We start from the raw sequence: 21,134 nt of genomic DNA, 5'->3' as shown, positions 1-21,134 counted from the left end.
TTATGTAGACATTTAAAGACCAGGGAAAGGAAGATAAAGAACAAACTTGACTCAAAAGGTAACCAGTGGAGTGAGGCAAGAGCAGGGGCAAGAGAGACGAACAAGTTACTTACCAACTGGTAACGTTCTTTCGATTGGATGTTCCTCCAACGTATTCCTCATCTTAGATGTATTCCACCCAGCTTTGCTGCTCTTCGGAAATTTTTTCGACAGAGGGCACCGTGCGTCGATGTCGTCGAGTCGATGGTCCCTCGAAGGCCTCCGTCGAGGGTGACGTCATCGGGTGTATAAGTAGCACACGCGGCGCCCGTTGGCCTCAGTTCTGTTTTTACCCCTTTTTATCTTTGATCTTGTACTGTGTAGATTGTGCCAGCAGACAGGTATGAGCCTTGCGAGATTTGAGATGGCAATAACCCAGAAAAATCTACAGAGGGGTAAGCTGGGAGTGCGATGAGGAATATGTTGGAGGAACATCCAATCGAAAGAACGTTACCAGTTGGTAAGTAACTTGTTCTTCGAGTGGATTGTGTCCTCTAACGTATTCCTCATCTTAGATAGACTCCCAAAGCAGTATGGACAATTCCTCTGGAGGAGGGGGTAGATTTTTCGATACTCTTAGATGGCTGAGTATAGTACTGCTTTTCCAAAAGTTAGCTCCCTAGACTCGGAAACATCCAGGTTATAGAATTTTGAGAAGGTGTGTAGCGAAGACCAAGTTGCTGCTTCGCAAATGGATCTTATTGGAACACCTCTTTGAAGGGCCGTGGAGGAGGCGATACCTCTGGTAGAATGAGCCCTTTACCCCTCCGGAGGGTCTTTTTTGAGCTAGTCTGTCGCATTCTGAAATGCAAAGCACAATCCAGCGTGAAATTGTCTGTTTTGTCACCAATTGACCCAGTTTCCTCCCTGTGTAACCTATAAACAGCTGGTTGTCCACTCTAAGTCTGGAAAGTCTAGAGATGTAAAAGCTTAAAGCTCTTTTCGGATCCAACGTGTGTAATCTTTCCTCCTCCTTCGAAGGATGGGGTAGAGGATAGAATGCGGGTAAGACAATTTTCTGACTTAAATGAAAATCAGATATTACTTTCGGTAAAAATGATGGTTTTACCCTCAACACAACTCTGTCCTTATGAAACACAGTATAGGGTAGCCCCGAAGACAGTGCCTGCAATTCGCTCACTCTTCTTGCTGATATTAGAGCAACCAAAAAGGCTGTTTTCCACGTTAGTAATCTTAATGGACACGTGTGCATAGGCTTAAAAGGAGCACACATTAAGAATTTTAGGACTAAATTTAGATCCCAGATCGGTACTTGAAATGGGTGAGGAGGAAACACATTAGTGAGTCCTTTTAAGAATTGTATTATCAAAGGAATTTTGAAGTAGGAGCATTTTTCCGATGAGCGCTTGAAAATGGAAAGCGCCGCAAGGTAACCTTTTATTGTTCCAATATTCAGACCTCTATGTGCTAGGGTCAGAAGGAAAGATAATACTTCCGGAATAAAACATAGAAAAGGATTGACATTCTTTTCTCTGCACCAGTTGCAAAACTTTTTCCAACGGCAACGGTATAGAGACTTTGTTGCTGGCCTTCTTGCCGAAAGCAACACCTCCATACCGTCATCCGGAAGGTTCCAATCCCTGTATCTCAGCCTTTCAGATACCAAGCATGAAGGTTGAGCGTTTTGACCTCTGGATGGAGAAACTGACCTTCCATTTGAAAGAGAAGGTTCTCGCTCCTGAGGAAGACGTACTGGAGGACAGATGGACATGTCTAGAAGGTCCGGGTACCACCTTCTCCTGGCCCAATCCGGGGCAATTAGGATCATGCGGCTCCGAAACCTTCTCAGCCTCCTGATGACCTGAGAAATGACGGGAATTGGAGGTAACGCGTACAATAGTGGGAAATTCCACTCTACCATGAACGCGTCCCCCAGGGCTCCTCTCGGGAGAAATTCCCTCGAGCAATAACTTTCGTATTTTCGGTTGATTCCGCTTGCAAACAGGTCTACTTGAGGGGTTCCCCAAATGATGAAGATCTCTTGGAAGACTTCCTGAGCCAGTTCCCATTCGTGGGATACCGTGCTCTGCCTGCTCAGAGCATCTGCCGTCATATTCTCTTCCCCGGCTAGATGAATTGCTGTTAAAGAGATTCCCTCCTGAATCGCCCAATACCAGAGCTGCATTGCTTCTCTGCACAGGGGTAGTGACCCCACACCTCCTCTTTTGTTTAGGTAGTGCACGGCCACTGTGTTGTCCGTCATTATCAGGACATTCTTTCCCCTGACAGATGGCAGGAAGGCCTTCAGTGCTAGTCTGATTGCCCTCAGCTCTAAAAGGTTGATATGTAGTTTGGACTGCAATGGAGACCAACGACGCGCTGATTGTCAAATCGTTGGCATGAGCTCCCCACCCCAGGAGTGAGGCGTCCGTCACTACTGTGATCTCCGGCCATGGTTGCCAAAAAGGTTCTCCTTTTAGGATGTTTTCTCTACAGGTCCACCATAGAAGGTCTTGTCTGACCTTGTTCGGAATCTGAAGAAGATCCGTCATTTGACCCGAGAACTGGGACCACTGAGTCTTTAGGGCCCATTGAAGGGATCTCATCTTCAAGCGTGCCTCTGGCACCAGAAAGATGCAGGATGCCATGAGGCCGAGCAACCTTAAAAAGTCGTAAGCCTTGAGATTTTGGGCATTTTGGAATTTGGAAACCATCTGAAGAATGTCTTGACCCTTCGACTTGGGAGGCGAGCTCTTTCCCAAGGACGTGTTTAATACAGCTCCTATGTACTGAAGCTGTTGGGAAGGTGTCATCTGCGACTTCTTGAAATTGAGGGAGAAGCCCAGTTTGTGGAGGAAGTGGCAGGTGGATTGCTTTGAGGTTGCTTTAGAAAAGGAAGGCAATAATTCTATTATAGAGCTATTATAAGACTATTATTTCTAGAGCCCAAACATCTGAAGTAATGGCTCGCCATTCTTGCAGATGCTGCGACAGCCTGCTCCTACAAGTGTTTTGTGGTGCAAGTCCTCAAAGTGGTTTTGTGGCGGATGTTGCAGCTGCTGATGGCAAAGAGCCTGCAGCTGGAGCTGGCTTCGCACGTTTTCCTCATCCACCACGAGTGGCCTTTCTTTGGCCCATTTGACTGGCCATTCCTCTCGTCTTCCCGTATGAGGTGTAATAACGATAGGATCGTCCTCTCCATGATTGCCCTTGCGATCGAAAAGGCTGAGGTTGCCTAATAGCAGCTCCTACGGAATTTGCCGCTGCTTTTGAGGTCTGCAACCTCTCAAGTCTCTCGTCAGCCTTGTTGCAAAAAGGTGAGACCCGTCAAAAGGCATGTTCAGGAGGCGGTTCTGTACATCCGGTGCAAACCTGCGCATTACCGTGCTAGTGCCCATGGACCTGCTTACACTATCTGCAGTGTCCAATCCAGATTGAAGGGATTCCTGCATGGCCTCCTTTCCATCTCCAACGATGGCTAGGAAACCTTCCCTTTCTTCCCCTTTTGGTATGTGCTCCGCCACCATTGCGATGCACTCCCATAGAGTGTACGAAAATTTTGCCAAGGCACATGTGGAGTTAGCAGATTTTAACGCCATGCTCCCAGCTGAAACTGTGCCCAACCATCCACACGCTTATCGTCCCTGTCTGGAGGGATAGACTGGTACGCAAGTTTGTTGGAAGCTGTGGCTGCTTGTATGACTAAACTCTCGGGAGTTGGATGTTTTGACAGATATCCGGGGTTGCTACTGGCTGGGCGGTATTTTGATGCGAGGGATTTATTTACCGGAGGAATAGAATCCGGAGTTTCCCCAATTCTTGCCCACCCTGTTTTGTAAGGCTACATGAAAAGGTAGTACTGGTTTTTCAGTGGGACAATGGTCCAATATGTCTTAAATCGTCCTGGACGAATTGGGCTGGTGGTCTAGCCTATCCCAAGTAATCTACCACCTTGGTCATTAACTGACGGTAAGATGGACTGGCATGCTCTCCTGGAACTGGTCTACCAAAGTCATTCTCAGGAGAGGTGTCAATGCCACTTGCATTGTGCAAAGACTCCACCAAATCCCTCATTCTGCTTTCCTCCGTGATCAAGCATTCTGGGACATTTGGGGTGCCATACTTCAATCCAAAAGGTACATTTTCCTCCTCGGATCTCTCCTGTTCCTCAAAAATTGAGGTCAAGGATTTGAAAAACTCCTTCCTAGGGAGAGGCTTGAAAACCTTCTCTGGGAGAGGAGGAGGAAGACGGTGTAGTACCAGGCTATGAAGGAATGACATGTTTAACTTTTTCCTTCTCTTTTTCTGGCTGCCCTGGCTTGGTTGGAGCCTTTGGCGCCGAGGGTTTCGGCTTCGACGTCGATAAAGGCGTCGACGATGACATAGTGGTCGTCGACAGGGTCTGCTTCGAGGGCTTCGAGGCGGCCTTCGACGGTTTCCCCTTCGAGGTGTGATAGTTCTCGGACGGCGCCGGTGACCTCGAGCGGTCGAATCGACTCGAGCGTTTATTGCTCGACGTATTGGAAGGTTCCCTATCCTTCCTTCTACGATCACCCGGGCTCGAGGGCGCGCGAGTGTCAAGAGCGATGACGCTCCCGGCCGGCTTCCGAAGAAGGCACGGACCGAGGCTTCGCCTTCTCAAACACCTCCCTCTATCCCTCAAGCACTCGCTTGTACACGCTCTCTTAAAGAAGCCATCTGTTGACCACTCCTGTCGGCTAACTAGCGCCCTATTTCCACTACCCCCTTCCTGGGTAAACTCCCGGAGAAGCAGGTCCTCCCCCAACTTTCCCTCCACACTGATCTTGTTGGTTGCCTTCACGACCATCAATCTGGATTCCGGGAATCCAGAGACACGGAAACTGCTCTCCTGAACACCTGTGAAACCATGCTTGCAAATCCTGACTCCAACTCACCCGCTGTTTTCATTCTCCTTGATCTCTCCTCTGCCTTTGACACGGTCAGCCATTCTATCCTCATAAAAAGACTGACACCCTCTGCATCACTGGCCGGGCACTGGATTGGCTGACCTTGTTCCTCACTAACCGTTCTTCCTCACTAACCGTTCTTGCCAGCTGCAACCGGGTCTTTTCTCCTCCACCACACATTCTAGCTGTGGCGTCCCCAGGGCTCTATCCCATCGCCATGGCTCTTCAATATCTATCTCGCCCCTCTTGCTTGCACACCCGATCTCTTCCTTCTCCCCTCATTTTCAGTGTTAGGACAATGACACACAGCTTTCCTTCAAATGTCCACTACCACCTCTTCCTCCTCTCTCATCCCAGACAGACTGTCTGCCATTCAGGCATGGTATGCAGCCAATGATGGTTGCCTTAATGACAAAGACGGAGATCCTTCTTATTGGGACACCTCTGCCCTATTTTCCTCCTACCCTCTGGCCACCCTCTATGCTCTATACCCCCACCATCCTGTGAGGTCAAAAACCTCATGGTCATCTTCGATTCCCCTCTCCACATCACCCCTCACATCATGGACCTTACAAAGAAGTCCCACTTCCAGCTCCACCTCCTCCGAGGCATTCTTCCTTTCATCAACTTCCCCCAGAAGCTCAATGTCGCCTGAGCTCTGGTCCTCTCTCTAGGTTGGACTACTGCAACCGCCTCTTTCTCAACATCCCTCTTTCCTCCCTACGACCCCTCCAGCTAATCTAAAATAGGGCTGCAAGACTTCTCCTAGGCCCAGGCCCAGGGACCGTATCTCTCCAGCCCTAATATCTCCCCACTGGCTCACAATTCAAGACCCTCTGCATCATCCACAAGGCCTACTGTAGCCTGGGACCACGCTATCTCCAACTTCCCCTCCCTAAATACACCCCTGCTAGAGCCCTACGCTCCTCTAACTGTCAAACACTTCTCCAAGCAGAGAGTGGGGGGGGGGGGGGGAGACAGATCTCGCTCCTTGGCTGGTACCTCCCTTTGGAACAGCCTCCCTGCCCCTCTCAAACTTGAGCCGGATCATTTCCTGGAGACTGCTAAAAACTCTGCTCTTCTATACCTCTTTCCCTTCCCTGCTAATCACCCCACTGCTGCTGTAAATGGGGCCTGATCCTCATGAATCAAACGAGATTACAGGCCCTTCTTCCCAGTCAATACCAGCACCTTTGCCCTCACTGCACTGCCCTTGCGGGGGCCTGCTTGGTGGTGCTGCATCCCACCTTAGGAGTCGCCTGTATTAGCACTTAGCCTGAGGTTCTCCTCCTTGGTTCCCCCTTTAGCACTTCCTTGCCGGGCCCTCCACCAGCACTTTCCCTCCCGTCTGCCCCCACCCACCCGCCTCCCTTTCTCCTGCACTTCTCCTCACTGCACTTGCATGCCTGAATGCCACATGGTCTAGTAGGAGCATAACTGCATTACTGTTTTGCCGTTGCTATTTTCCCTTGTTCTCCTCCCATTTTGCCTTATGGCGCTTTGAAACACAATTCAGTTGTATAAGCGCCTAACAAATGCATAATAAAATAAAAACATTTAACTCTAATACTCCGAGGTTTGGTCGAATGGCAGAGCAGTCAGGCTCATTTTAGGAGGGGGATGTGAGCTGCAGGCAAGTACAATGTACTCAATAAATACATAGGCACAAATAAACTCTTACACACTTGAAGTTATAGTAAAATAGTTATTTATTTTATATAAATAAGAATAAGGTTAGTCAGGTAAGTAGGTACCATTTCAAATAAAACACAATAGGAAAACAATTTAGTATATCAGATGAGCAAGCCAATAGCTGGGAATTCAACAGGTAAAGTAAAATCAATTCTAAGGGAACTCAGGGATGTTCTGTTGTAGGGATAAAAGAAAGGCCATTCAACACCAATAATAGCAGGCCAGTAACTTTAAGAAGCTTATTATGGTTCATAGTTTTTTAATACGTTTTTTATTCGCTCCCCCCCCCCCAATCCTACTTTTTTTTTAAAAAAAGTTGTTTTACCCATTTTTTTTTATTCCCGGACCCCAAAATAAATATATAATTTAAAAGAAGGGAATTCGACTTTTTTTTTCTTCGACCTTTTCTTTTCGGCATTTTTATGTTTAGACCTTTTTTTTGACATTTTGACTGTACACCGCTTATTATACTTTTCAGAGGCCTTAAGGCTTTAGCAGTCCATCCCTATGTAGGTATGAGTTCTTCAAAGAAAGATTGGATGTAAAGCAGATAAGGCACAGCAGCAGAAAAGGCAAAGTTCCAAAGGATTCTTCTGTTACAAGTATGCAGACTATATTGGAGGGTCAAAAATGTTTCAGGGACCTTGGGAAACGTTCTCTATGGGCGTACAAGCATTGGGCCTGGGCGAACGGTATGGGCGAACACCCAAACACCGGAAACAACACCCCAGCAGCTAAGAAGCCACAGAATGACTTGAGGTAAGTACTATCACGAGTCCCACAGTCCCTTAGGAATTGTGCAACTGTATTCTTTCACAGTGCAGCAGCGGTGGACCCAGTCTCCTATTCCTTGGTCGTGGTGACGAAAGGAGAGACTCTGGAAGGGATGTCACAGCAGCAGTCGAGAGAAAGAGCTTCCAGCAAAGGATTCCTCGTACTCCATCGGTCTGCAGTATTGGCGCCTTTTCACAGGCCTGAAGGGGGAACGGTTCTCGGCGAACGATACGCCTCGCTTACTCGGTCTTCATTACTCGACCCTCAACTCTGGTGAGGGGCCTTTGAGGAGGGGATTCTTGCTTTTGGAGGTCCTGAAGGAGTCAAAAATTTCAGCAGAAATTAGTTCACGGGAAGACGTTGCACCGCAAAGTGGTCACAGGTATTTCTTTCACCAAAGGCGCTGATCAATAAAAGAATCAAAAATAAACAGTACAATCAAGTTGGTAAAAATGAGTAGAAGTTACATCAGCAGAAAAAAACAGAGAATCTTAAGAGCCTAAAAGCAAAAGAAGATAGAGTTTGAGATTAGTCTGGAAAATAAAAAGAGGAGGAGAAACAAAGTGAAAGAGGAAGAGCATTCCAGTTTTTGGGGGCCAAAAGAGAAAACAGAAAACGAGACGAGGAACAAGAGGGCTTAGGAACAATCAAGAGAAATAGATTCTGAGATCACAAGGGGCGTGAGGGGACATAGAACGAGACGAGAGAGGAAAGGGAGGGAGGGGCCAGGCCATGGGTGTATTTAAAGACAATTGAAAGAAAGTGATACAAGAGAAGGGATTCAAAAGTAGTGAGATTGAAAGTAACGAAGATGTAATAGAGGCCGGAGGGGGTAAAGAAAAAAAAGGTGAACAGAGTTATAAATAGAACAAAGAGGGAAGAGATGACAGGCAGGGAGACTGATCAATAAAGATAAACAGTCGATACAGGAAAAGACAAGGGAAAAGAGAAGACGTTAAGTGGCGTGAAAAGAAAGATCAGCACGAGCACGACAAATGTTAAAGCATGACGGCATGAACGAGCAATAGAGGAAATGTGAAGAGAAAAAGAGAGGGAAAGATCAAAGATAATGCCCAAATTGCACAATGAGAGTGAAAAGGAAAAAGTGGATGGAGGAGAGCAAAGAGGAGGTGAGGAGTGGAGTGGGAGAAATAATAGAAGGGAAGAACAGAACCTCAGTTTTTGAGGGATTGAGATGAAGAAAATAAGACATCCAGTTCAGGACAGCTAAAAGACAGTTTGAAACAGTAGAAAGCAAGACAGCATCAAAGGAAGAGAAAGAGAAAGATCTGGGTGTGGTCAACATAGACGAGAGATAGAAAGAAGGGATAAGAGCACAGAGAAAAGCAGTCTAGAGGGTAAAAAAGGATAGGGCCAAGTACTATTCCTTGGGGAACCCCATAGTGTCCAGCCCAAGTGACAGAATAAGTCTCTTGCGAAAGATGGGCATGGAACCATCTGAGAGCAGACCCCGAAATACCCCGGGACCCTGAGCAGGTCCCAGGGTATTGGCGGTTTGCAGCCCAGGAAGGTCTCAGCTCATCATGGAATGGCTCAGGCTGTGTTAGGCCTTTTTATGCCCACCAGTCCAAGGGAAGGCGTTGTCCTCTTTGGAGCTTGTCGGTCGTTAGAAAACTGGGTCAAGACAGCAGTGGTCTCTTTGCGGTTGCTGGAAGGGGTTTGGGGTGCCCGTCATCTTCTCCGGTTCTTCTGTTCCAGTGGTCAACTTGTCTGATGCCTCAGGATCCTCACTTTTTATCAGGAATTCACACTCCTCCTCTGCAAACTCCCTGAAGTTTATAAAGGGGCAGATGGCTGTCCAAACAGGACAACCAGCCCCCCACCCCCAACCCCACCCCAGTAGATACTGGATTCTCTCAGGCACACAAGAAGACAAAGGATAGCAGGGTCAGCAGGGTTTTGGGATCCTCCCCCATTTCCTGTCTTCGCAGAGACACTGGAGGCTCTGCGGGCTACACAAAGGGCTCCTGCCGAAGACAAAACTCAAACCAATACCTCCCCATCCTAGGATGACAGAACAAGGACCGGGTAAACACAAGCACGTGAATAAAAGAAAGAAGCCACCATTGTGGGTCAATGGAGAACCTTCTGTGTGTTACTGCAGCTGTGAAAACAGCCTGTGTTCCAAAATCACACAAGCGTCGGTAGGACACGTCCACTGCCACAAGCCATAATTGTATGCTTGGCACTGTAACAGAAAGGTTACAGGAGCAGTGAAAAAGGTATCCCCTCAGCACTCCATATAGGGTGTGTGCCGATTTCACAGAGGGAAGAGCTACGGAGGATACAAAGCATCCTTCTAACCGTGAGAATATAAAAGGAAAGCCCACTGCACAAAGGGTGCTTTGTGCTGCAAAAGTAAATTACAGATGACTTTAAAAAGTATGAAGGAAAGCAAGACTCCATAAAAAATAAAGCAGGAAGAACACGGGTTCCCAGAGTCCAGCAAAAGGACTCTTATTTTTCTGCCCACTCGAAGACAACCATTTGAAAACGTCAAAGCCCAAAGATCTTGAGAAATCCATGAATTCCACCCTCTCAATGTCCCTTGAAAAGATAACCCTTAAGTTTAGCACATGAGAGATCATATTTAAAACATTTGCTCGATTTACAGTAAATGGATCTTTCAAATTCAAAATATGCTCCAAAGCGATGATGCCCCAAATCCCCTTAGGCTCCTGACCTGCAGCACTTCAGAGAAACACCTGCAACAGATGTTTCAGTTGCAACCCTCCGTACACTTATTCCATCTTGCCTCAGATCCAACGATATCATTCTGTGAATAATCAACGGGTTGGCTAACATTGTTGCTAAAGAAAGCCCTTCAGTGACGAATCCAGTAATTCACTAGGCTCCTCTTCCACATGTACAAGCTCGTTCGAGGCATAACGGCAGATCTAGAAGCCACAGGCTCTGCCCCACCCTCTTGATGGCACACCTTACTGAAAAATGGCAGGATTGACCCTTGACAACTCTTTGCAAGAGTCCCCAAAGGCGCCGGCTCTAGAGTTCAAGATGGAATCTTCTGCGCAAGGTGATTTCCTTCGACCATCACAATCCCAGACCAACTGGGCACATATTCCTCTATAGGGTCCTCATGGGAAGACGACACCTGATGTTTCAATTTCCAGAGACATTTTCTAGAGCCACAATTCTTTGAATTGCTAGTTGAATTCATGTTCTTTAGTTCTTTGACTTTGTGGGCAGAGGCTCTTTCCCTTTAGTGGATTTACATTTAGGTTTCCCAACATGTATTTATGGTCATCTAGATTCTTCATTATCCGTCTTGTGGGCTTACGAGCCCCCACCTTTCAAAGGATCTTCAAACTCCTCCAGAACCACCAAGGGGAGTTCCAAGGACACTTCCCCAGTTGGCCCTAATGGCTCCAGAGAATTCTGCCCCAACTGCTCTCTACTCAGTATCGCAATGGAGTCTCCTATCCCCTTTGTCTCTTTTCAAACCATAAATATGAACTCACTGTCTGGCTCAATTACCTTCTCTCCGATCTTAACAGATTATCTCAGAGTCCCGGGGGACCCGCATTATGCACATTTGCACCTGAATCACAGCCTCTGTTTGGACCTTTCCCACGCGGAGTTCGAAATCCTTCTGTGAAATAGATCTTCGCAAACAGATCCTTTAGAATCACTCTCACCTCCCTTAGCTCTGCATTAAGATTGTCATAACTTCTCTCCCATAAACTCAAAATCTGTGCTAAAGCAGCAGGGGAGATTGCACTGACCATCGGATATTTCCGTGAGGAATCTGGGGGCCTCCTCACTTCTTTCCCCAATATTTCCTCCACCCAGGCGGACAGGGAAAGGCTGTCGCTTTCGGATCTGGACCCTGGGGGTGGATATGCAAGGGAGGATCACCTGGGTGGAGGAGACTTGTGGATTGGGGATCAGACACCCTTGGGTGGGACACTGTATCCCCCAGTTCCCTTTTATAAGGAGTCAATGTCCCTCATGATTTTATAGGGTATTACCAATCTCTTCCCTATTATTCCAGAAAACTCTCTCCCAAAACACACAATTTGTGTATTAAGACAAGGAAGAGACAACCCGGAGACATGCATCCTTCCTTTATTAACTCAGACATGCACAAACACCACTCTGGAACTGGGGCAAGGAAGAGGGATGCCGAGTACCCAGACCGTTAAGCAGAAAAGGATCATTGCCTGAACCTGGAGCTGAGAGGGCGGTATAAATGGCCCACTCAGGTGAGGCTAATGAGATTAGCCTGTGGAACACTTGCAGGAGAAGCCTGAGGTGAAGGCAGGGAGACGTGTGCCCGAAGCGCCAAGGAGCTGCAGAGTCGTTGCAATGGAAGTGGATTGTGGTGGGAGCTTTCGGAAGGACGGCGGTGGCAGGGCTGGTCTGCCTACCTCCTGGAGTCAGGGAGACTGCCTCTCCGTTAACCCGAAGTGGCAGAGACCCGGGAAGCAAGACGTGCCGATCCGGGAGCAGAGACAGCCACAGAGAGCCTGCCGAAACAGAGAACAGCACCCAAAGACAGAGTCAAAGCAGTCTGAATGACTCTGGGACGCTGTGGTGCGAACCGCATTGTTTATGCAGGTCGGATCGCTCATGTGCGAGGAAGGGGCCATGTAGGCAATTGGAATGCCGGTGCAACTTAAAATACAGATGATTGACAACTACGATAACCAGAAGGCAAAAGAAGATGAATAACAGGATTTTGTAAACACTGAACAGTGAATGAAATGAAACAAAACTGACAAGGCAAAGGAATGGCGTGGAAAGCAGTGAACTTTGAAGTGTGAATAAGCCCATGAACAGGGTGCAAATTTCCAGCAGGAGAGTAAACTGGGAATTTGAGGATGCTTTATTCAATGTGACTAATTGAAGTGAAATTAAGCTAATTTTGAGTACCGAGAAGAAATAAAGCAAGTGTGATTGAATACCAATTGGATTGAAAGCAGTTAGTGAAGTTACCCGATAAAAAGGAACCGTGCACTTTTTAAACTGAAGAGAATAAGCATTGTCAAGTGCTATAAGAATAAAAGGAGCTGTCTAATTTGAAAGAATAGGCAGTGGCAAAAGCTTTGAGATAATTAATAATCTAACAAGTGAATGGTGGCAAAACAAGTATTGAGAAATCTGCAAAGTCAAATAGCACTGTGAAGCTGAAACAGAGGCATTGTAACTGAAGAAGCAAGTAAGGTGTGTTGTTTGCGTGACCTGTAATGGGTGGACCTTGTGGTCCAGCATCTGTGCCTAGACCGAGTACACCCATCTAAATGAAAAGCCACTTAACTATAAGTTTATGATTGAATGTCAAGGAATTAAAACTTGTGTATTTTGAACTTAATGAACTGAACCATGTGATATTAGCGAAATTGGTAAAAGGCACCAAAGCCTGAGAAGCTGAAGTATCCCATGGAATTATGTTGGGGTTGAACATTGAGAGACTTGAAAGCTTGGGGAAGTCAAGCCCTCTTTTTGGTAAAGTGAACTATCCTGTGGAAGGAAAAACCCTTTTCCAACCAAAAGCTGGAAGAAGCTCTGTACTTTTATTTGAACACTTCTCATTTTGACACCGACACCCCTGCACATTATGTACAAGTATATGCAAGTGCAAATTAAGGAAGGCATGGCATCAACAGTAAGACAGACACAAGTGACCACAGTTCAAGGGTGTTTATTGAACTTCAAAAAGGGTTTGATCAACGCCTATCTAAGACTAAATCTCCCAATGGGAGCAAGCTACGACCATCAAATAATAATAACACAGTCTTAGTGGTGTCTTTGTCAAAATAAAAGGCGTATAACTATTGCCAATCCTTACCGCTAAATACAAATAGCGTGTGAAACAATGTTATAGAAAGAAGTGTTAAAAATTATATGTCAAGTTGTTCAGGTCGTTGGCCTCCCTGCCCCACGTTTTCAGCCAGGACAAGGTGGTTCACTCGAGCGTAGCACAATCTCTTTCTTCTTTAGCACGAGAATACAGTTCAAATCATCAACATCGGGGCCTTCGGATGTGCAAGTCTCCTTGCTCAGAGGGCCTGATGCAACAAGAAGTCCTTCTCCTCCTTTGATTTGCACAAGTATTCCCTTTGGGTGATTCAATATTCACCCCAGATTACCCTCATCCGGGCTCAGATCCCTTAGACAAAATGTTCATAGTATAATCTTTTCTCGGGCGACTCACGGTTCACCCCGGATTTCCCTCAGCCGGGCACAGATGTCTGGTCACTTTTTAGTTGGGATACCTAGCAGAGACTTTCGAATGAGCATCCACGTGGTGCCAGACCACTCCGTCTATGGTATTGTATCTTAGCTTCAAAGTTCCATCACTGATCAGCTGTTTTGATTATATTGGCGTTGCTCGCCATATATGTTACATGCACTGTTCTTTTCAATCTTCATACACTGTTGTCGCTTGCAACCTTGGTTTACACACAGATCTGTTTGTTACCAATCTCTCCAACTCACCGTCTCATTCGGACTTCACTGGTGCCGCTTTGTTGTAGGAGCCAAGGACAGTACCACTGCGGCAATCGATCCTCCCCGTCTTGATGCCGCCGCGGGAGAGCCCCGTGTACCTCCGACACGCAATACAGGATTCTTCAGCTTTCATTCCAGGTCTTACGTTTCCTATTCTCGAAGGCTCATGAAAGATGCAGGCTTTCGTTGAAAGGGTAAAGGGCACTCCCTCCTTGCAATCCTCTTTGGTCTTGCAGTCTTCCGCCTTGTATTAAACTGCCATTTTGCTTTGCCTTGCTCAGAGTGTGCTTTTGTGCTCCGCCTTTTATCCGTGTGGGGAAGTGTGATGGAAGTCAGGTGTGTGTAATGATCAGTAATTGCATGACCCTGCCTGACCATTATAGTGGGACACGTCAGGTATATGGCTCGGGTGTTATTCTGTTTTCTTTCACAGTGAGTTGTCCGTGGGAAAGTGTTCATGTTGGAAAAAGCGACGGGGGAGCTGAATTCCTAATTATCCTACCGGGTAGGATGGGGTAAAAGGTGTTACCGGGAAGGGAATACCGCATCTCGCCATCCTGTGTCCCACTTCCACTCCCTGAAGACCCCTCATCCAGGTGATCCTGCCACACTGGTCCTGGCCACCTGGATGACAGATGGCCAGGGATTAGAAGGTGACACTTTTTCAGGTTTCTTACAGCGAGTATAGGTTTTGGACACAGACACGACATTTACTTCAAAATGTCGCCATGCAGAAATATCGCCGAAAAATGGCCGTTTATTGTGGGGACATTATTGCATGGAACATGCGGGGGGACACCCACGCAACCCCCAAACCCTTTTGTTTTTATTTATTTTTTTTTGGCTGCCCCAGTCCCTATATATATGGTCACCCATATAATATCACCACTACATTTTCTCGGTGATATTATATACGGCAACCATATATATGGGGATAATATTACCTGATACCTTCTCCTTGTGAGGGCTCAATACAAAGGGTTCAGGTTCTGCTGGCCTCCTGTTGGAGTCATATTTTCGTTTATGCACAAACATGACGGATTAGATCGTCCAAATAAGTCTGAAGGCCTATGAAGGGTTATATCAACCAGGACATCCCCTGCCGGACTTAGCTGGGATCTGGAGTCCAAAGATAAGCAGACTATTTTGGCCAGTTTATGCGATACCATGGGACCCAATATTGAAACACCCGAAATAAGGTCTGCATGGGGCCAATGCTCCAGATCTTTAGAGTCAATGTGTTCCAATGAACACAAATTATGTGCTTCTACAGGAATCGCCTCAGGGCTAGGTTCCCATTCCTCCAGATGCCCCTCTACCGGCAGAAAATAGCTTGTGAATTTATTTGTCACATTCACACTCATATCCCCGATAACAGTGAGGGTTTTGATCTGTGATGCCTTAGGGGTTGATGTAGCTGTTGGTACTAACCCCCTTCGTTTGATCTTCAAATCCCACCGGGACACATCCCCCTCCCCCCAGCATGATTGGCAATTTGGCAATTTTGATCCTAAGCGCATACATAGATTTAGTCAATAAATCTTAGTCCCGTCTGGGAAAAACACTGCCTCAGCCGAAGTGCAGTAGCATCGCTTAGCGCACAGCTGCTGTTTAAGTACTGCTTCCTCTTCCTTTCCTGCAACGTCCCAAACAGCCAGCCCTAACAAACGAGGAAGGTCTCCTCGTAGATCCAGAGCCACTCCAGCAGCAATGCACAAACCAGACCTCCAGCCAGCTACAGAACTAAGCTTCAGAACGTTAATCACACAAAGGGCAGCAACAGCCATTTACTTATCGCTCCACCAGCGACGTATCGCCTCCCACTCAGCCTGACATTGGGCTGGAGGCCCGTAACACTGAGCTACCTCATCCCTCCAAGACCCTAACCCAAGACCACACGAGCAACACCCACCTCCAGTGGCCTCGCTTGGGGTCTTCCATAATAATAATTTGGCATTTATATAGCACTACGAACCCTCAGGTATCTGAGCGCTGCTTATTATTACCCACGGTGTGTGGTGCTCATTTATCAACCTCGGAAGGATGAAAGGCTGAGTTTGGCCCTGCCGGGATTCGAACCTGCGTTAGCAGGCTCTGCACGGATGTCAAAGCGAGCGCTCTACTCGCTGTGCCACTTGACCGGCTCTTCCATGGCCTCGCAAGAAGTCTTGCCGAGATAAGAGTTCACCATCAGCGTTGCCGTTTCTTCAAACACGGCTCTCCGCTAACTCCTCACTGATTGATGCTTCCAAGTGTGAGACAGGCATGGTAACACCAGTGAAGACACAGACACAAAAAGTTCAAGTTTCGAAAACCATTTTGTACTGGAGTTGGAGACTTCCTATCTGGCCCTAACTCTATAATGGGAGCAGTCTCGACCATCAAAGTAAACCAAATAGTCCAAGTCAGTCAGTCAAATCAAAAGAATAGTCTGTGTCATAAACCTATGCTTACCCTCACGCTTTACAACAAATAGTGTAGGGACATGTAGATAAAACAAAAAGAGTATTCAAATCAATGTCAGAATGGCTTAGGACTCCCACTCCCTTCCCCAAGTTCAAGTCACTGGGGTATTCACAAAGTTATTTAACGTAGATTGTATGCACAGTTCATCAGTTTTTCACAAGTTCTTATAGGTCTCCTCTGCCCATGTGGTTTAACTGTCCGAGACTTAACAATGGCAGCCACAGTTATCTTGCCTTGGGCTTCCCTCGCCCCACGTACCGTTTCTCAAAACTCACAATTTATAACCAATAGTTCTTGCTCTTATTATTTGCCTAGGGCCTTCTGACCCGTCTCTTTATTTCATTCACAATGTCCAACAAAACTAAACACAAATCCTTGAGTGCTTCTTTGCTACTTTGTACTCTTTGCCCGTTAGAGACCTTCGCAACCGCATGGTATTATTACCCCCATGCGTGACCACCCCTGACAAAAAGGGTATTCCTTCACAATTCAGTTCCAGTTCATGTAGGTGGGTCCCCGGCCCCTTAATTGTACACAGTAAACAGCCTTCGCTGACAATCTTCAACCTTCAGACATATGGCACCTCTTTCTTTCGTTATCGTGCCTCTCCTTCGAAAATATCCTTGACATTCATTGATCTGTACAATTTATCGTCTTTGCGGATCCTTGTCTCAACATGCCTCCCCTTTTGCAGCGCCAGCTCCGTTACTTTGTTTCACTACTGGCTTTCACTGCCAGTTCGCAAAAAGACTTTCTTTAGCTTCGCAACCACCTTTCTAAAGACATGCATATCCTTGCGTGCAACTATGTAATGTCTTTTCAATCCCGCGCATCACATACCGGGCTCCTCCCCTTTGAAACTCACCAGCAGTGAATGTCAGGTTGCGCTTCTTGGTTTCTTCTACCATTGAGGTCAGGATCTTGCGCATCTGCCCCTCAAATGCTCCCAGGCTCTGTTGCTGCCTATGGGGTCACAACGAGTACTGTAAAGCTTCATGAAGCGGAGGGATGAGCACACTGCTCATCACCCTCCAGTTCAACGATTTGGCTCACTGGAGGCCCAGCTCCCTTCGCCACGCTGCCTGCAGACCTCTCCTGCAGCCTACCAGCGTCTCATTCTCCACAACCTGGTTCCCGACTTCTGCTGGGCTCCTCCGCTCTGTCCTTCAGCTTGCATTCCCCAGACTGACTCCTCCTGTGCTTGCTTGTTGCTTTTAAATTTATCAAACGAAAACTATACGTTCCAGAAGGAAACTTGTCCATTTTGCTCCCACTTAGCTAGCTCCCCGCAGCAGCATTTTGACGATCTTGTAATTTTCAAAATGTTCAACTGTTCCCCTCAAGCCACTGGGCCTCCACCTCTCACCCTTAGTGGCGCGGCGCTGGCGGGTTCTTAAAGAGGATCAGCTTGAGGACAGGGTCTCACCACCTACCCCTCAGATACCTGGGCTTCTGTAGCTCACCCAGGGAGCAAGCACTGGTCTTGGCAATACCAGTAAACTGCATCTGGTGTTGTGGCTCCTTGGAGACATGGCTCCCTCGCCACACTGCAGCCCCCCTTCACACACAGGGTCAGGGTCCTGGCACTCCGCCCTCCTGCAGGCTCCCCAGGCTTCTCCTAGCTGCTTTCCTCCCTTCCTCCTGGCTTTCACGTCCGTTCCAGCATCCCGAGCTCAAATAGTGGTTTCTGGCTCAAACTTTATACTTGGTGGGTAAGTCAATTGGAGTCAGGTGGGAGTAGTTGCCTAGCACTGCCTGCCATATTAGTAGGCTAACCTAGAGGTGGTTGTAAACAGTCCTCCCTCATATCATAAGAGGTAATCCTCATGGCTCTCAGTCGCCTCTTCTTCCCTGTGTTTGTTGTAAATGGGGAGGGAGATGTGGAATGAGATTGAAAATATCCCCAGGAAGGCGAGGGAAAGGATTTTGGGGTATAATGAAAAACAGGGGAACATACTGTCTCGCTACTTATGTGGGAATTTGTCAGGACTTTACACAAGAAAGACTTAGCATTTTCCTATTACTATTATTCGAGATGTTGTAATAATAGTAAAACTTGGATGTTGGTTTTCGCTCCCTTGGTATTCTGGGATTTTGGGTTTCCCCTTTCTTGAGAAGTTGTGGGGTGGAATGGGTCCTAAATGCAGATAGCACATGAAGGCCTCAGGGACTTTGTCATCCTCATCTGTCCCATTTGGATACCGCGTCTCACCTGGAGTCTTCCCACAAGCGCTACCCCGGACTCCCCTACCAAGGTGATCCTCTCTTGCTCATCCAGCCCCAGGGATCTGAGAGCGACGGCCCTTCCCTGGCCACCTGATTAGGAGGTTCTCGGGGTCTACATGGGAAAATACCCTCAGGTTTTTCACACAAGTAATTTGAAGAAAGCACCTTTCAGGAAGCGGAGTACTAAGGATCAAAGGACGACAGAATGGTCGCTTCTGACACCGTCCAGTGCTGGCATATGCTACTGTGGGTCTTGTGCTATTCATGTTACTGTTAGGTGTTACTGCTGGAGTACCTTGTGAGCTGTTCTGTTGTAATGTTAAAATTGCATTACGGTTTTCAAATCAGTTGATTTTTTTTTCATTTGAGTACTTGTGTCACACACATTCATTTAATTTGTTGGAAATTACAACACACATTTTCTGGTAGAAAATGTACCCTCACGCTTTCAAATTCAACGTATACAAGATGGGCTGGTTGAATTTCTAACAGGATGATACAAACTAACAGGGCTTGCACTTGTAAGGAACCATAGCCAATGTAAAAGGAAGTATTTGACATCAAACTTTGTGGTACCAGTTTTTGAAGCACATAGACCATTTCAGACCATTGCACCTTAATAGGAACCAAAGAAAAAATGTCTCGGTTTTCTGCATGGTGTCCAGTGCAAATGTTATTGCTTGCTTAACAGTATAATAAAAATCTAATAATACATTCTACACAAGAAAAAACTTGAACACAGGCTTAAAGTTAATTTATTAATCATTTTGTGGCCATGCTTACCTATACCAGGCGAAACCACGCGCTCATAGTGATACGGATTCACACAAACACTGTCACATTTCAGGTCAAATGCATACTGGCAGTACTTCACATGTTTAAGTTCATTTTTATGGAGGTCGGGCCATCTCCACAGACGAGCATATATCACATGAGGGAAACCTTTTCGACCAGCCACCTACAGAGGAAGAAGAAAACAAATCAAATATCAGTTAAGGGCTGAAATACGGAGAACCAAATCTTTTTAGACCATCAGTGAAGATTGATTGTGGCTATTACGGGAGAACGGCCCACACAGTTTGACAGTGTGGAGAACCCTCCTGCAATTTTTCTTTCAGATTCTCCAAAGAAGAAGCCCAAACAATCAAGTAGTGCACCTGCGCCCATTTAACAAGGTTATTTTAGCACACTAAATGGAATGGGTGTAAACAAAAAAAAAAAGTATTTTTCAAAAGAAAATGAACTAAGTCATACAAGGATTTTCCCAAAAAGTTTGTTTTCTGCTTCAGATTTAACAAGACCTAAACTTTCCCCACCTCTGCGATACCAAGCTCCACTCTATAAACGAAGGAAACGAGGGCTGCTTGTCAATGTATCAAGATGGTCAAACATGAATGTCCTCTGCCCAGAATTTCTATTATAAACTACTTTCTCCCCCTACTGCTCAAAAGAAAATATAAAACACCAAAGCCATACATTTGGGCCTTTCCCAAGGGAAAGTGATGGCTGCAGGCTTCTGAACCTAGCACTTGTGTCTCTTTACCAAAGGCCCTTGTCTATGTTCACAGTCCAAAACACATAAGTTGCTGTAAGGCTGGAGTGCCATGCCAGGGTTCCAGCCAGGTCACTCTGTTCTCCTTGAAACTCGCAAGTCTCACTAGTCCTGATCCATAAGGGGAGACCTTTGCATTTCCCCTTCCCACAGTTTGGGGCTCTTTCAATCTCTTCCTCTCCAACTATGCCGGTCGCTCTTATTCTTTTCCTGTGCTTTCACCCACAATGGTCTTCTCTTAGTCTTGTTTCCCCACGCTGGGGATTCCTGGCTTTACGCACCCACACCGGGGCTTCTTTGGTTTCTCTTCCCACTGTGGGGCTTATCAGTTTCTTGCCCACACTGTGGTTTCTAACTCGGACCTGTATCCGACGAGCGGTGCTCCCTGGGTGGGCTATGTTAGACGACTGACTCTTGTCTCACCGTGGTGGGTGTCTCCCCCTGGTTCCTGCTGGCTCAGTGCAGGAGCTTGTGGGAGGTTCCTCCTCCGGGCTATGACTTGGCACTGTGAGGTACTCCATTCTCACTCGAGTTGTCGCACCACACCTGCCAGGCCGCCTTGAACTCTCTAGTGTGGACCTCCAGGTTTGACGCCACATCTGATGTTCTCCCTCTCCGAGCGTTTCTCTTCCCAATGTGCGATGCACCATAATTTAAGTCCGCAGGCTGCGGGAATATTCCTTCCCGATAGGTTATTCACCTGACATGACTTCAGGAGGCTGGCTTTCCGGTTGTTTTGCCGTTTTCCCTTAATGGGATTAAATAAGGTTTGGGTCAAAAGCGGAGCCAGCGTTTGTGAAAGAGTACTCACACAGCTTAGTTCTTGCATATCCCATAAAGGTATTAGTCTCTTGGAAAAAGGGATGGTGTCTTGTCTCCAAGGTTCTTCTCTAAGTGGGTTGGGGGATATCCGGTTTAACATTGTCCCCTAGAGGGTGTTAACCATAGCAGGCACAAAACAAAAGTCCCAGTTCAAAAGGGGGAGGCTCCCCTTGGGGAGAAGT

General features: G+C 46.8%; 1 protein-coding gene across 3 annotated transcripts in view; it reads right to left on the bottom strand.

Moving 5' to 3' along the window:
• The window catches only part of SMAD4 (SMAD family member 4), an 850,418-nt gene that overhangs the window by 686,740 nt on the left and 142,544 nt on the right, over nt 1-21,134 (bottom strand). For all 3 annotated transcript variants that reach the window (XM_069626978.1, XM_069626979.1, XM_069626980.1), the window contains exon 3: nt 19,362-19,536. In XM_069626978.1, the coding sequence (XP_069483079.1) occupies nt 19,362-19,536 (175 nt within the window). The remainder of the gene's footprint in view (nt 1-19,361; nt 19,537-21,134) is intronic.

Source organism: Ambystoma mexicanum, chromosome 6p (assembly GCF_040938575.1).
Source record: "Ambystoma mexicanum isolate Mex_15411 chromosome 6p, UKY_AmexF1_1, whole genome shotgun sequence".
NCBI lineage: Eukaryota > Metazoa > Chordata > Amphibia > Caudata > Ambystomatidae > Ambystoma > Ambystoma mexicanum.
The sequence above is the reverse complement of the archived record's forward strand: the minus strand, read 5'-3'. Positions and strand labels throughout refer to the sequence as shown.